This window comes from Tasmannia lanceolata, unplaced genomic scaffold (genome assembly GCF_043159265.1).
Source record: "Tasmannia lanceolata isolate RefF3 unplaced genomic scaffold, GAP_Taslan_0.1 ptg000015l, whole genome shotgun sequence".
NCBI lineage: Eukaryota > Viridiplantae > Streptophyta > Magnoliopsida > Canellales > Winteraceae > Tasmannia > Tasmannia lanceolata.
The window spans coordinates 41,687,106-41,704,191 of record NW_027518692.1 but is presented as its reverse complement, the minus strand read 5'-3'; the positions used below and the strand labels follow the sequence as shown (position 1 = coordinate 41,704,191).

The following is a 17,086-nucleotide window of genomic DNA, read 5'->3' as shown; positions in this document are numbered from 1 at the left end:
GCCATTCTTGCCCGCCAAAAAAAGAGAGATAGGATCTGTTGGCCACGTAGCCATTCATTTCCCCCAAAAGTAGAGAAAAAGGGAGAGAGAGAGAGAGTTGGCCACGTAGCAATTCCTTCCCCAAAAGTGAAGGGTTCTTCAAATACTTGCCGAATAAAGTCTCCAAATAACCATTATTGAGTCTAGAATAAGTGATACTTCCACTCCATTTATTTTGTCTGATTAATCATTTGCAAGAAAAGACAAACAAAAGGGGTGGGAAGTATCATTTCCTCTTCAGTAAAATTCCATGAACCAAGAAAGCACGGTGGCATTTCTGTAATTCTAGGCTCGCATCGGTGCCTTTATTATACATGTACATGCGAGGGAAAATGAGATACAAGCGTGCAGACGTTACTGAACAAAATCTCCCTATTTTCAGAAGAGAATCCTATATTGTGTTTTGGTGTGTGTTCTCATCTGAAAATTTCAATGGGGATTGGCAAATGCTACAACAGAAAGAGAACTATAGATGACGAAGAAGAACCAGAAAACGAAAACATGAACCAATCTCTTGGTATACTTTTCTTTGCATGGTTTCTTTTAAAGATCGAGAAAATATATTCTCCTTGAATGTTCTTGATGAATCTCTAATGTGGGTTTTGTGGACTAATGAGAGTTTTTTTTTTTTTTTTTTTTTTTTTTTTTTTTTTAATCTTGCTGCCTTGTTTTTGAGCTTTTAGTGTTTTGCTGTTTGTTTTTTTGGTAACTTTTTGTATATGGTTACGTTCGTAAAAAGTATTGATTTGGTTGGTGATTCTTGAAATCTTTCTTGATTGTTTTTTAATCTTGTCATTATAGATATAGATTCCTTTAGATATCTTTTGTAATGGGTTGATGATTTTATGGTCTCATCATTTTTCATTTGTAGGGAAAGATCATTGATGGTTTTTGGTTCTTGTTTCGATCTTTCTTGCTGTAGGCCTTCTGTTCTTCTTGCATGTTCTTGAATCTTATTGTAATGCTGGTAGATCTATAGTTTTCTTATTTTTATGTGTGTTTGAATTTATTTGCTGGTTATGTACAACATTTCTAATCATCAATATTATTGGAGCTTATAGTTTTCCTTTTTTGGATGTCATGCTCTTTCTTGCATGTTGTTGAATCCTGTTGCAGTTCTTGGAGAGCTTAATTTTTGTTAGGGTTAAGTCTTGTTTGATTGAAAGTCGGACTCTCTTGTGGTTTGAACTTTGAAACAAAGAGGAGAGAGGGTTTTGTAAAACCCTAAAGAATTTTTCTCTTGTTTTCTAGATGGGCTGAGAGAGAGAGAGAGAGAGAGAGAGAGAGAGGAGGAGGAGGAGGAGGAGGAGGAGGATTACAGGTTGTTTGGGATTAATATCTTAACCTAAATCTGTATGATGTTAATGTTAGACCTAAGAGAGATAGAGGAGAGGAGAGGAGAGGATTAAAGGTTATTTAGGGATTAATATCTTGTAATCACCATTTATCTATTTCTCACAGGGAATGCATCGAGCCATCGCCCATGGCATTTTTGTATCAAATTAAGCACACAGTTAGCAGCTTGAGATATGGAAAAAGAAAGAACCAAGTATTTTTTTTAGAGATTCAATCTATATGTGGAGTTTAATTGTAGGCGTAGCACTGTTCCAATCTGTTAGAGGCAGTTTAGATCTGGTTTCAAGTGAACTATACCATGCTTGCAGGTTTTAAGAAAATCAACAAGTATGACGCATTGATTGGAATGTCAGTTTTGAACAAAAGTTCTCATCGAAGCGGGTTTAAGTTGGCGAGATGATCAGAAGTGTTTGATAGGCGATAGGCACTTTTGAGTTTTAGTTAGATTTTCTGAGATTGGTGGCTGAGATTATTAACTATGCGATATGATATTGACTTGTCTTATAGTTTTGCGGTGTGTGTGATGATCGGTGCATGAACCACTAATCAACACTCCTAGGATGATGAGTTGGAGAGGATTGATCTAGAGTTGACTAGTTGAGCTGACATACACATGTACATTGATCATCTTCATCGAGTCAGGCGGAGTCAGAACCAAAATGATTTGAAATTGTAGATAGCGGTTTAGAAGGCCAATGATATTTTCGGTGCCAAAAATATATATATAGAAATGCCAACGAAAATCCTTCATGATGGCTGGGAAACAAGTTAAGGACGAGATTGTTGGAATTGATGTCTTGTATCTACAAAAATGGGACTCTCTTGAGGTTCCCTTGTTCAATTAGGAAACAAACATGAGAGTAAGTTTAGTACATTTCTGTAAAAAAATGGGACTTGTCTCCTGTGTTCTAGTTGGACTGGGAGAGAGAGAGAGAGAGAGAGAGAGAGAGAGAGAGAGAGAGAGAGACTTATGTAACCTAAATTAATATAAAATTAGTATTAGACCTTATGTGGGTAGCGTAAGAGATCTTTCAATGAAAAGAGATAGATGAGAGGATTGCATGTTATTGGATCTTTCAAAAGTGCCAATCTAATTAACTAAATCTCTTGTATCTATTTATCATATTGAAAATATCAGTTTATCGCCTGTGGATGTAGGCGTCATAGTCAAACCACGTAATACACTCGTTTATCTTTGTGCTTGTTGTTTTCTTGTTTCTTTTATGCGTGATTGGATCAGATTAGGCTCCTTAATTTTTTATTATCTTCTCATTTTGTTGTTTATTTTAACTATTTGCTAATCTCGGGCATCATTTCAAATCACCATTTGCAATTGGAGATTATTGGAGCTTGCAGTTTGCCTTTATTTGATGGTTTAAACTAGAAATTGAACATTAAGTTATCTATTTGGAAAGACTCTTGATGTGGCTTCATCATTTGTTTTGTTCTTGTATAGCTTCTTTTTTTTCTTGTTCCAGATGGAATGAATTAATTGACTATGTTCATGCAATATGGATGGACAACAATCAAACTATAGAGCTAATATTATGATTTATTTAATTTCCATTTCAATTTGTTTCATACTGTAGAGCTTATATCTATTAGTTGAAATTCAACATATTTTTGACCAACAATCTAAAGACAGAAACTTTTACCGTCAAATTTTGAATAATCAAACTATATTGTAATAAACCTTCCAATCGCATTGATTTTTGTATTCACAAAAGAACTATAATTTATTATCACATCCTAATTGCAACCGCATACATATGCATGATCGTAAATCTGAATGACCTAAAAAGTTCAATGGATCAAACTTTGGAATATGACAATAAAAATATTATTTGAATCGAGTGGATCACAATACAATTGCACATAAGACTATTTAGGAGTTGTAGGAAACTCTAGAACAAAATACTAAGTAGAAGCAAGAGGATCTAAGGAACATCTTATCATAAAGTAGTTCCATTATGAGATTGTTGATGAGAGATTTTTCCTTAAAGGATCAAGTTATGAAATTTATTTGTGAATATAAAAAATACTTTAGAGTAACAACCTAGAAATAAATAAAAAATCTTCCTTTATAGGAAATATTTCCATATCGAGGGAAATATTTCCATATAAAAAAATCTTCCTTTATCGGAAATATAGAAATATTTCCATATTTCTATATGACTGTAATGAATATTCATTTCAATACATGTCTATTCGTCTTAAAATAAAAGAGAACAATTTGTTTAGATAGATGAAACTTGATTGAGTCTACTTTAGATGAGATTCCTATGTTTAAATTGAGGTATGCATCACGAAAGAGTTATAATGGTCACATCAGGATGAAAGAGAATAATACTTCATATGTGAGAACCCATGTCATTATGCCAATTGTGTAAGAATGAGAAAGGAAAGACCAACTTTTTCAGTGAATCTTACAGCAAAGTCGATCATTTCAAGTGAATGTGGCTAAAAATCTATCAGCGAGAGAACAATTAGTAATATGAATGACTGGTGGAGGACAATGACGCCATTTTAGATTTTTTTAAAATCTAACGATGTGGTGTGGTGCGGTGCATGTATGTATGTAGTGAGACACTTGGATATGGAGAGAAAATATTTATGGAATAGGTTTTAAATCTTAACGATGTTCTTCATGCACTAGATAATTGAAAGAAACTAATGTCTGGTTCTCTCTCTTCTTAAGAAAAGTTTTCAGCATTTGCGTGAGGCAGACAAATTTTTTCTTACAAAGAATGAGTCCAAGGTAGGAAAAATTTACTATCTTAAGAGTTTTCTTAAAATAATGGTATGATAATTTAGGTCATGTGAACTTCTCTAAAGAAAAAATATACTTATTGATATTTCCTAAAGAATGAATTAATTACTTTAGAAAACAAACATAATATATTTATTTATAATATAAGTATCCAAAGAAAGCCATCCAAGAAATACAGTTATAGAAGTTGAAAACCAATTAAAAAAGAAAACAATTCATAGTTCTAACAGATGAGGCAAATTTACCTCAAATAAGTTTGGAAAATCTGTGAAAGTCACCTGACACTTTGCAACAAAATGATAAAGGATAAATAGAACCCTAGTAAACATGGTGTTGGGAATTTAACATGGTAGAACTATCACCCCTAAAAAGCTAGCTGCTGGAGAGAGGGGGCCCATTCCCTTATAACCCATCCCCATCTATTTCAATTTACTGATTGTGGGACTATTTGCTTTTGCATGGAACCCCAAAAATCTCCCCCTCTACGCTGAAGCAATGTAAACCATCTCGCCCCTCCACGTGGCGGCTACGTGGGAACCACGAGATACTAGACTGGGGTATCTGAGATCTTCCCCAAAGGACATTCCCGCCCTTGGAGGCAAACCGGGGTTATCACGCCCTAGCTCTGATACCATTTGTTGGGGATTTAACCGGGTAGAACTCACCCCTAAAAGCTAGCTGTTAGAGGGAGGGTGCCCATTCCCTCCCATCCCCATCTATTTCAATTTACCGATGTGGGACTATTTGCTTTTGCGTGGAAACCCAACACATGGTTTATGCCAGACGTTACTAAAAAATTCACCAGGAAGCAAGGTACATTTGGGATCAGATAAAACTTGTTATGAACTATGAAACAGTAGAAACCTCGCAATACCTCACAATGTAGTGGTATTTAGCTAAAGTAGGATTATCAAATCCTAAAAAGTTCAAGCTGGATCCTAAGACTATTAATTATATTGGTTATGCAAATTACAATTGTGCAAATGGATTCTCAATCTTGAGATCAGTACATAGCAATCTTAAACTAAGATGATAAATGAAACCAAGAAAAGTTTGTCTAATAGCTTTGATATAAGAAGCTAAATTCTTTGAAATTATATATTCAAATTAATCAAGTTGCTTTGGGCCTACTGATTAGAGATCTTATGATTTTATATCTAGTGATCAGATACCAGGAGAGCTAGGAAAGAAGCTGGATTTGATTTAATTTGATTTGATTATGGTTCTTAACTTTTCTTCTAAAAGAAGATCCAGAAGCCTACAAAGAAACTATATTGTCACCAAATTTATTATTTTGAGAAAAAAGCTTTCAAAGTGGAATAAGAACAATCATGTGTAGTAACACATGAAGTTTTGACAGATCCACCTTTTGGCATTAAAAAGATTGGTTGCAAATATGCTGTTAGAAAGAATCTAAAACTTGATAATGATGTGAAATATTACAAATCCAAACAGACAGGCAACAAGTTCTGGACAAAAGGAAGATTTTGTAGTTTAAGGAAAGGAGAACAAAGTGTGCAAACCAACTAAGTCATTGTATGGTCTGAAACAAGCCACTGAACAATGGGATGAAATTCTTGATAGAGTGATGTTGTTTGATAGATTCATTTTTATTAGATCTACCAAGTATTTGTACTACCAATTTGATAATAAAATGAAGGCGTTATTATATATCTGCGAGCGGATGATATGATGATCATCAGAACATACTGTAAAGCAATAAAAGACACCTAAAACTTTATATCTAAAATTTTGAGAAGAAAACTGCCCCTAATTTTGACCTACATGATAGGAGGGCGAGCAGCTATACATTCATTCAAAGAAACGCCCACTATGGAGCATTAAGAGTGTTGAGATACCTTAAGGGTACTGTGAATGGCAATGGAATTTTTCTAGATATCCACTGTATTGAGATAAGACAATGATGTAATTTGAATTTTTGAAATGGCTACTAAGACCAGACACGAATATGTAGTACAGGAAAAGCTACAGGATCTCGGTAATCAACCATGTAAACTTTGCATACTCAGATACTATAGAAACAATTCATTTCTATAAAGCAGGTGAAGAAGTGTCATGAAAATCATCCTAGCAAATGTGCACAGCCCAATTAATTATGGAGTAAAAAGTAATTGCTTCTAAAAAATGAAAATGGAGAAAGGAGAATGCCTAAGAAAACTTCTGATAGACATTTCTTTTTTAATGGATCATTTTCTGCAATAACAATAAATATTGATTATCAAGGTGAAATAACAAGGGTAGGTAGTAATAGTAATTTCGGACACATCTATCGAAGGAATAACTCCATTAAAATATTAGTAAAGAATGAAGCGGTCACAATAAATTTTTTGAGATCGATAAACAATATTACTTATTATCTTGCTAAAAGACTAGTTAAGAAGTTAGTTGAGAATATGTCAAGAGGGTGGAAATGAGGTCCATTGATTAAATCATTGATAACACAAACCCAATGTATATGAGAGATTTAAAGAAGTAGGTCAATGGGAGCAATAAGTTATCAGAGTGATTTTTGCACCACGATTGAGACAATAAAATTCTCAATACCAATCCCTATGATGTGTATGTGTGCAACGTATAATGTAAAGAGTTTGAGTTATTATACTCTTAATTATACCTATAGTTGCATTCTAGTGGTAGGTACGTAGTAGTTAAAGGCCACTCTTGCTAGACTCAATTAAATGAGTGTAGAAGTGTAGCCGCTTCTAATGACAATTGGACTGGTTCTTTAGAGCTCTCATGGAAATTAGTCAGGATAAGTACATAACAAAGTGCAAATTTGAGAACATGTATGCACTAGAATTTAATAGGTGCGATATATTGTCTCAGTTCATAACTCAAAGTTCTTGGTTCAAGACTTTATTTCATCAAATACTTTATAAACTCGATATATCTATAGGTTCAAGTCTACAACATATACATGGATGAATGACTCATTATTCTATCTTAATAACTTTACTTTTTTTCTATTGAATTTTGAAATAGTGGGGAATTGTTATCTTTTAATTGGTTTTTAAAAGGATTATTTCAAATTTCAAAAGAATTGTGCTGTTAATTTTGTGTAATTTATCTTATGTTGTAAAAGAACTTTCCCTCTAAAATATTTTGGTATTTTGTCTTAGCGTTAAAACTTTAATCCCACATCAGTTGTGCACAAGGCAACCATTGGGTTTATATATAGAGAGAAGTAGTCTCTCTAAAGATTGGGATCTAAAGAAGGCTAGAGACTCTTACAGAAGAAACCTTTCACAAATATGCGCATTGAGCCAATCCAGGTTGGGCTGTGGACATAGACATTGCATTGCATGGCGTGTTGCAGTGTGGTGGGTGTCCATGGACCCTACTATGGCGAATGATCATCTGTGTGAAAGTGTGTGAGATTCTCTATTTAATTAAGGAGTTTTTATCCACTTCTTCTAACACATTTTTTTAGCTGTCTTTCTAAGATTTTTGAATTTTGATATTTTTGAGTCATCAAGTCACATTAGACTTGTTTCATGAGTGAACTTGCAATAGGCAAGATTTGTTTTATCTTAGAGCCAATCATCAACAACCTAATTGCATCTTCGATTCATCAAAGTGGTGGTGATTTTGCCGTAAGAATGACGAGTGGATTCTCTTGATTCAACTCGATAAGTAGTCTAACTTTGTAATTTCATTTAAAACATTCAGATTATTAAGTAAATATCTCTTCATACAATATTGATCGATTGTTATGATATAATTATTGAAGTTCTTAGAAAAGTTTGAGTTGACAAGTTCTAATCATTCATGAACGAGATTATCATACTCTCATAGTTCAATTTGATGCAGAATATAAAAATCCCCTCTCATGGCTTTGTTTCGATCAAGCTTCCATGGTGAAATCAGTGGAGACACTGCTCTTAGGAAGCGGTGCTAGAGCATCTCTGTTTGAATTCGAGTGGCGGCATCCTCTAAAAAGGGCATACCACATGGATAAGCTCACGCCAACCTGTCATATTTGGATCATGGATGATTGACAAAACGAACTGCTACATTCGTATCAATTAGATAAAAATTATTGCTAAAGCCCTATCAACGTCTTATCTCCCCACTGTATAATATATTCAAATTGATTGACTAATTATTATTATTGAGTATTTTTTAATTTGATTAGGATGTGATTGATTTTTTTTGTTGATAAAAAAAATCTTCACCAATACTTCCCTTTTTTATCTGAAACTCACAAGTGGAAGGAAGGTAGAATCCATAGTTTTGGGCTAAAATGATACATTTGATAATACCGACAATTTTATAAGTGATAAACCCGACACTCTCATCTTTCCTGTCCTATTTCCTTATAAAAGTAAAATGGAAAATCTAAAAAATGCTATAAAAAGATTGGCATTACTCAAACATTATAGCATGTATATCAAGCTTTGTTTCCTCACTAAATAAGTTATTAAATGCAAAATAATCTCGTAACAAAATAGATACTGCACAATCATGTTTTGATTAGCATTACTGATGCAGAACGTGCGGCGTGGATCAAATCTTCTATTTTTTATTTCCTATTTTCGTCATTTTATTTGTAGAATTTTTTTGGGGCATCAAAACTTGTCTATTTAACTTGATTTTGGTATTTTTAGAAAGCTTTTTCGATTACCTATCTAAAGAGCCCAAGATTACGAGATTTGGACTTGATTTGGCTAATTTATAGGCATTTTACGGATATGGTATAGGCAGATTACGTGATTAATACTATTTTAGGAATGCTTTAGTCATGTTTCTACTTTTCTATTTATGTTGCTTTAGTTAGAAGATTGAGAATAATGGTTGGGAAAGTATTTAGAGTTGCTATTCTTGAGTTTTGAGTCTCTATATTATGTAATGGCATGAGGAAAGAAAAAAGAGAATGAATAAAGTTTATTTTTTGGACATCACTTGTGAAGAGAGTCTCGGCTCTTTCACATAGGTGAAGCAGCTTCGCTCCCCACGAGATTATTTTAGTTGATGCTTCTGTTGATCTTTATCTTGGTGTTGTCGTTCAACGCTCCCTGCACCAATTACTCAAACATTATACCTTGTCTCGTATTATTTAACCAACTGTCGAAAGTTATTAGAATTCCCAAAAAGCTCGTAGGAGTCGATTAAACATAAAGGACAAGGTGGGTTTGGCCCATTATCAAAACATGGTAGTGAAAATATCATGTGCCTATATATACTATAATATATGGGCTTATTGTTCCTATGCTCGAGCTTAGATAAGCCTATCTGCGGTTGAGTGCAGAAACAGGGTGAGCTCACATTGTTGGGGTGATCCAAAGCATCCACTTGGAAGGCCCTATCATAGATGGGGTATCCACAAAAGATCAGCTCCATTCGGTCATCCTAACCCTTCCATTTGTGGAGGAGAAAAATGGGCAGATTTGTGGACAAATAGTGTCTGTCCATTTTCCCCTCCACTATTGGATGGGTTAGGATGATCCTACTGATCTGATTTTTGGTACACACCCTATCTATGGAAGGGCCTTCCAAATGGATGCTTTGGATCACCCCCTAAATTTCGGCCTACATATTGGAGTGCACTTGAGCGCAGATAAGCTATCTGCGTTCAAGCTCATAAACCTTTTTCCCATAATATAATACAAGCTCAACAACTAAAATAAGAAACAATTAAGAAAGAGAAAAAGCATCCTACTCTGAAAAGGAAAACATGTGGCAAGGTAAAATCCAAAATCCAATCCAAAAAATTCACATAGATTCTCAAGTTATCCAAAGAACATCAAAATATTATATATATATAGGCTATTGATATTTGTACGACCATGTTTTGATAATGAGGCAAACTCACCTTGTTTCAATTTATCGAAACATGGTCGTGTAGGTATCAATAGCCTCTATGTGTGTGTGGGGCGGGGTGTGCGGGGGGGTTTGTATGTGTTCATGTATCATGTATGTATGTATATTATATATATGATGTTTTAATATGCTTTGTAAATAGTAAATGAACTCTACTTTGATCTTTGTTTGGAGAATCAATCATATCTCTTTTTTTTCGATGAAGCAATCATATCTTCTTTGTAAAGAAACTTCTACATGTGGTTAATTGTGCAAATCAAGGATTTTAACCTTTATTTCCATGTTCTACTCAAATAAATTGAACCACGCTATAATTTCTTCATTGATTTCGATCTTCAAGATCTTGACCTCGAGCTTTACATATTGGAGTCACATATGATTTAGATGACACTTTGAGTTTATTGCTCACACACATGTTGGGTTGTGTCCGACACGGCACACGTGTCAACACTACTTTCGACACTATTAAATAAACTGCTAGAAGTGTCATACTTTATGTGGGTGTATCGACACAAATTATTAACTCTTCTTTTATTATAAACTCTTCTTTTACCTTCTATAAATAATATTTTCAGTTATATCCTGTCACTAAATATGAAACCCTAAACTCTCATTCCAACATTATATTCATTGTATCTTATTGGTCTCCCTTTCTTGCTACATATTGGTGACGGAAGAGAACTTGATTAAATTGATGATTGTGTTGTTATTTGATTATCTCATGTTTATTTTAGATTATATCTAATTAATCTTAAGATTTATTAGTTTTTTAGTTGTGTCCCCGTTTCTAAACTTTGGGGGTTTGCCGTGTCCGTGTTGACATGCGACACTCGTGTCCGTGTGCACAAATCGTAGGGTGCCACACACATCGATAGGGTTGATGTGTGAGTGTCCACCTTAATTTTACTCCTTGTCAAAATGATCTTCGCTCTACTATTTGTCTTCACTTAGTGAATCCACAATCGATGAGAGTCAATTTTGCTTTTGTGATACCCTTTGAAGAATTTATTCCAATTAATTAAGCTCTTCATATGAATTATGAATCAATGGCATTATTCGAGGCCATTGTAGGTTCTCAAATAATTTCATTACGTGAATCCAAGTTTCTATGTTATCAACTTGATGCTAGTAAAGTACTAGAAATCCAACCAAAGTGAAAAACCCGAGAGAGCCAAAAAAACCAAATTACTAAAAATAATAGAACTGCTAAAATTAGACTCCCTATCATTTAAAAACACTATTCATGGATCTATCGAAACCTTTTGAAAATTTACATACAAATTAAATAAAAATCGCTAAAAATACCATAAATCATAATGACAGAGCTTGCCATTTTTTCTATGACAGAGATATCTACAGGGTCCAATATTGAAGTTGGCATGATATTTTCGTTCACCTCTGTCTGACCTTCTTTTGGATCTCGGTCGATCCTCTTTTTCTCTTGAATAATCTTTGTTAGATCATGTGCTTGTTCATGAACTTTGCTTGCATCGTTTGTTCTTGAGCCTATCATATAGCATTTAAAATTCAAATCTTGCTAACAAACAAGGTTCAAAATTGCAATCTAGGATCATGAGTTGATTCACAGCATAGAAAATGCTGCCATCTACATGTTTTGGCATATTTCTAAAACAAATAGATAGTGGCAATGTATAGCTGCAGTTCATTTTCGCGGTTACCATCATCATTGTCATCATCACAGAATGTTATTACTATCATGACCCTGCAGTAAATGCAGTTTTTGTTGGCATTTTGGTTGTCGTCGTCGTCATCATCATTTTTGTGTTTACTTCATTTAACTATACTATGTTTATACATCAATATGGATAAATTGGGTTTCTGAAAAGAAAAAGAAGAGTTTAAAATTAAGAGACATCATTCTGCAGGGATACCTCTATCCAGCATTAGAGATTTTTCATCGTTGGATGCCAGACAAGCAACAGGGTCGACAAGTTACCTTATTTTGTCAACCTCGGCTCGAAAAATCCTCGACTCTTCTGAACTTAGAGATTTCACCTATGGTGAGCTAAGAGTGGCAACCGGAAACTTTTGCAACCAACTAGGAGAAGGCGGGTTTGGATATGTCTACAAAGGGCAAATAGAAGAGCTCGACGAAACAGGAATAGCAACTGGATTTGGACTGGATGTGGCCGTAAAAAAAATGAAGATAAGTGATGAAGTATATCAAAGTCAGCAGGGGTGGCTGGTAATAATATACCTTTGTTGCATTTCAATTATCAAGCAAACACATGTTCTCTTTCTCTGTTAACATGGGCTTGAATTTTTCTAACTTGTTCTCAATGTTTGGATAGGCTGAGGTTAACTATTTAAGTCGTTTTCAACATCCTAATATTGTGAAGCTTATTGGGTTTTGTGCGGAGAATAATCAGCGGCTTCTGGTCTATGAATATATGCCAAACCGCAGCCTCGATAGGCACCTCTTCAAATGTAAATGCAATGGCAATTGTGCTTGTTTTATGTATTTATTTTATAATCAATTGCACTACCATTCTCAATTAAATGGGTTTGTTTCCACAGGTAGCAGAGATCATACCCTACTTTCTTGGGATATAAGAATAAAAATAGCTCTGGGAATTGCGAAGGGACTGGCTTTTTTGCACAGTCAACGTCCGCAAGTGATTTTCAGGGACTGCAAGTCCTCAAATGTCCTACTTGATTCAGTATGTGCAACTGTTGTGTTGGTGATAAGAGTTATTTCCATACTGAAATAGCATTTTCTCTGACTAATTGCAAAAAATTCATCCATATTGCAGGACTATACTGCAAAAATTTCTGATTTTGGGATGGCAATGGATGGGCCAACCGGAGATCGCTCGCATGTAATGACTAATCGGTTTGGCACTTTTGGTTATGGCGCCCCTGAGTTTTTCAGCACAGGTAAAAATTAATGTATCATTTAGTTAGAAGAAATGATGATATTCATCATTACTGTGTATTTTTTGGCTAAGGGATGCTAAATTTGATGTCTTAGGGATTAGAACGGCTGAGATGTTCATTAAAATGTATTTTAATATTATTATGTTTATCTAAAATAAAATATTTTCAAAGACAAGATATACAACAGTAACATATTAATACTACATGAAAAAAAACAGAAACTACGGAGGAAATGCTTTCCCCCATTCCGTGTCAGATATATTGCGTTTATTAAACTAAGGGAGATGATAAATTCGCACCCCCTGTGGGATGGTTCGCATCCCTTTAATGTGAATTGACGTCAAAAAGTGTCGGACTTTTAACGCTTTTTGACATCAATTCACGGTGAAGGGGTGTGAATCATCCTAGAGGGGGTAAATAAAACCCATTATTAAATTGGTGGAAAATTTGAGTCTTTTCAGTAGAAGACTTTTCTGAGTCACCGATCATCAATAAAAGTCATTAGAGATACCTAATGTGGCAGTTTTAGTTGAAACTTGTATATACCTTATATTTTGCTTGAGTAGTGCTATTCCTTCAGTTTTAGTCCATGGCATGAATTTCAAACTCTGCATTGATTATCTAACTGTTTTCTGTTCGTTTTTTTTTTACAATAGAAAGAATTTTTTTTCACTAGTAAAATAATATAGATAGGGTACAGCTCAATTTCACTGCAAGCTACACAAGTTCCATGGTTTGCCCATTTTTTTTTCTGCTTAATTGTTTCTCTCCATGCATGTGGGTAATCTGCTCAATTGAGAATAAAGAATGGATAAGAATCATTTAGAAATTAACTGGTTGTAACCAAGGGTGATGTTATACCTCACTAAGCTTCAGAGTAACACCCTGAAAGGCACCTCAATCAGTAGCCAAGTTGAACTATACAGGGCAAGAATCGTGACTGTGAGTGATCACGGAGAACCGAAGTGCCAAATCCCTCTTGTTGGGCTACCTTTATTGCTATAAAGGTAAGTTTAAATCATCCCCTAGTTGGAAACCTCCAAGCACTTCTAGGCCTTAACCTTCAATAACTCTGAAAAATCCTGAAATGTTCATACATTCACTATGTCCATATAGCCACCAGTCACCACTGTCCTGAGAAAATTTGTGATGCCATGCATTTCGATATATGTAGTCATCTCATTCATAATTGTGTCTTAAGCCTCTAATCCATATGCTGCCCCTTCTCTTTTATGTTTAGACACACACACACACACACCTTTTTACAAGATGAATTTTCCTCTCTATACCACGAACACTTCAAAGGGAACTTTTCTTTATTCTTCAGGATTATTTGTAACTGTCACAGAAACCCACAAGATTGGCACAATGATTGACAAGGTAGACAAATCAGATTCAATTATATGAGAGAAGTGGAGAGGGTCTCACCCCCTTGGAGCATCCTCTTTGATGCCATGAAATTGAATTAGCCAATAACAGAATACTCCCTTCTAAAAGAGTTGAAGATGCCAAACCATTTCTTCCCCGTTAGCTCTTGATACTCATTGTCAAACTAAACTAGAGACAATCTACAAAGGAGACATATTTCCTACAACAATGTGGAAAACTGAAACTCTGAAGTCATAAATAAAACAAAAGAAAGACATATTTCCTATAAGAATAAAAAATGAAAATCAAATGTGAACAGCCAGCTATCCAATAAGGCCATTCCAATGTGACTCAAAGGAGTTTTGTACCATGACAATCTTGCAAGGCTACGAAAAAGAAAAGAAAGAAAAATCACTCTTAGGAACAACCAATTGAAATCAGGAAGAAGACAGAGCAGAACATGCAAATTTCTGAAGCCTTTCAAATCTATGACTAAGCTTTCAATTCCTCTTCAGTATTTCCCTAAACATAAAACAACTGTTGTTTAATTGTCGTTCTTTACTTACAGTAAATTAAGTTCAGTATGGACGCTTATATCTTTTTTTTCATCTCAAGGGCAATTGACGGCAAGGAGCGACGTATATAGCTTCGGGGTGATATTAATGGAAATTTTATCGGGGTGCCAAGCGCTGAACAGTATGGAAACAACAGAGAAGGTGCTGTTCGAATGGGCCTCACCAGTCTTGTCTGATAAGAACAAAAGGTTCACCATTATGGACAAGAGACTTGGTGGCCAATACTCACATGACTCAGCATCTATTGTTGCAGAAATTGCACTCAGTTGTACCAAAGAAGATTGGGACCTTAGGCCTCACATGGATTACATTGTCGAGAAGCTTGAGGCGCTTCCTGAGGTGCTAGATATTCAAACAGACAATCCTCATAATACCACTGACATGCCCAATCTAGGCCACCAGCCTAACATTGAAGAAATAGATCCAAGTGGCTCAACAGAGAAGTCTGGGTGGTGAAATTTTCTCAGCTATGATTCTTTCTCAATTGCACTCAAGATCATGTCGTGGATGCAAATCAAAGACATTTTTTACTTCTTTTTTCCCCCATTTTTAGCACTGTTGTTTCTCTTTCAAAGAAGAGTTTACAGTGTTAACCCCAGCCGCATTCCGCGTTGCACCACATCCGCATTCCGCGTTTTGCCTTACAGTGTCAATAAATTCCTCTGACTCTCCCCAGTTATGATCGCGTCAACCGCGTTCATAGCCGCGTCCGCACCGTGTCTGACAAGGATTTTTCTTTGCCGCGTTCCGCGTCAAATCCGCAATTTTAAACACCGCTATAGAATGCTTTGTCCTAAAATTTTAGAAGATAATAGGAAATATATGAACGCCTTTGCTTTGGTGATAGCTTTTGTGGGAATTGTAACAGTCTTTGACATCTAATTAAAGGATGAATAGGTCGCGATCGACCTTATTGTAATATGATGCGATGCCCACATTGGGTCCCACCTTTGATTGATCTGAACCGTTCATTTGATACTGTTTGCTTTGGATTTCTTATGGCCCAAAAATAACTTTAATTGCGGAATCATAACATCCAGTGATGTGGATTTCTTGTGGTCGTAATGCAGGCATGGAGAAGAGAAAAAGAAGAAAGCGTAGAATAGGAGAAGAAGAGAAGAAAAGGAGAAGAAGAGAAGAAAAGTACAGGGAAAAAAGAGAAATAGAGAAGAGAAGAAATATAAGAGAAAAGAAATATGTAATCAATGTTATTACAGCAAAAACAACTAAAAATCAATATATAGGCAACTGGAAAAAAATAACATAAAATAAAAATAAAAATTCCAAAAGGTCCAAAATGTCCCTACTGGGCCCCACGGATGGAACCGCATCTAGAATTAGGGGTGGACATGATTCGGTTCGGTTTTGGGCTAAACCCAGAACCGAACCATATATAATCGGTTCCCTAAAATTGGAACCAGAACCGAACCATATATGTATGGAACCGAACCGAACCAGAACCATATATAATCGGTTCGGTTCGGTTCGGTTCGGTTCGGTTCTGGGTTTACCCAACCTTCACCAATGGCCCTGTAACCCCTGCTTAGTGTTTGTAGATGTCCATTCTGCTAAACATCTACATGTGTCATGCGACAAGGTGCAAACCATAGTAACGGTAATAGTAGTGGGCTAGTAACAGCCTGGGTGATATTTATTGTTTTGGGTCGTCATTTTACATTTGATTAAGGCATGAAAAAACAGAAAATGAACGGTTTGGATATTCCTATGAAGTGGGCCGTACATTACTTTTTTGAAAATACTAGATTTTAGGGCCACACCCCACACCCTATAAAATCTCGTGGAAATGATATTTCCATCCCCTGCATGAATTAAAACTTATAAGGGGGTGAATTAAAATGGACGTGGGGTGATTTTATCAAATGAGGAGGTATGGAACTTAAGGATTAAAGGTGAGGGTCGGTTTTCGGTTCTGTTTTCGGTTCCGGAATCCCAAACCCAGAACCGAACCGAATTTGCACCGGTTCCCGGATTTCGGAACCGGAACCGAACCATATAGAAATGGAGCCGAACCGAACCGAACCATATGTGCCGGTTCGGTTCGGTTCCTCGGTTCGAACCGGAACCATGTCCACCCCTATCTAGATTAGGTCTGAAGCGGGAGCCTGCAATCTCCATCAAGTTGTATCTTGTGTGTTTTGTATATGTAGTTTTTGACGGTCCATATTCATGCCAGGATTGAGCTTTTTTTTAGCTGATTTTAGGATAGCAGACATTCAAA

The 17,086-nt window shown here is 35.5% G+C and overlaps 1 protein-coding gene across 1 annotated transcript; it reads left to right on the top strand.

The window, feature by feature from the left end:
* Positions 1-522: 522 nt before the first annotated feature.
* LOC143847324 (putative serine/threonine-protein kinase PBL10) lies at positions 523-15,783 on the top strand. Its single transcript, XM_077356122.1, has 6 exons — positions 523-556; positions 11,893-12,212; positions 12,319-12,454; positions 12,545-12,687; positions 12,781-12,904; positions 14,888-15,783. Exons 1-6 carry the CDS (start codon positions 541-543, stop codon positions 15,301-15,303), a joined length of 1,155 nt encoding a protein of 384 aa, XP_077212237.1. The 5' UTR covers positions 523-540; the 3' UTR covers positions 15,304-15,783.
* The last annotated feature ends 1,303 nt before the right edge of the window (positions 15,784-17,086 follow it).

What these genes read in the sequence shown, in the direction of transcription:
- LOC143847324 (XM_077356122.1), top strand. An exon ending in AAAGTCAGCAGGGGTGGCTG is followed by an intron (nt 12,213 to 12,318) that starts GTAATAATATAC and finishes ATGTTTGGATAG; the next exon opens with GCTGAGGTTAACTATTTAAG. An exon ending in CGATAGGCACCTCTTCAAAT is followed by an intron (nt 12,455 to 12,544) that starts GTAAATGCAATG and finishes TTGTTTCCACAG; the next exon opens with GTAGCAGAGATCATACCCTA.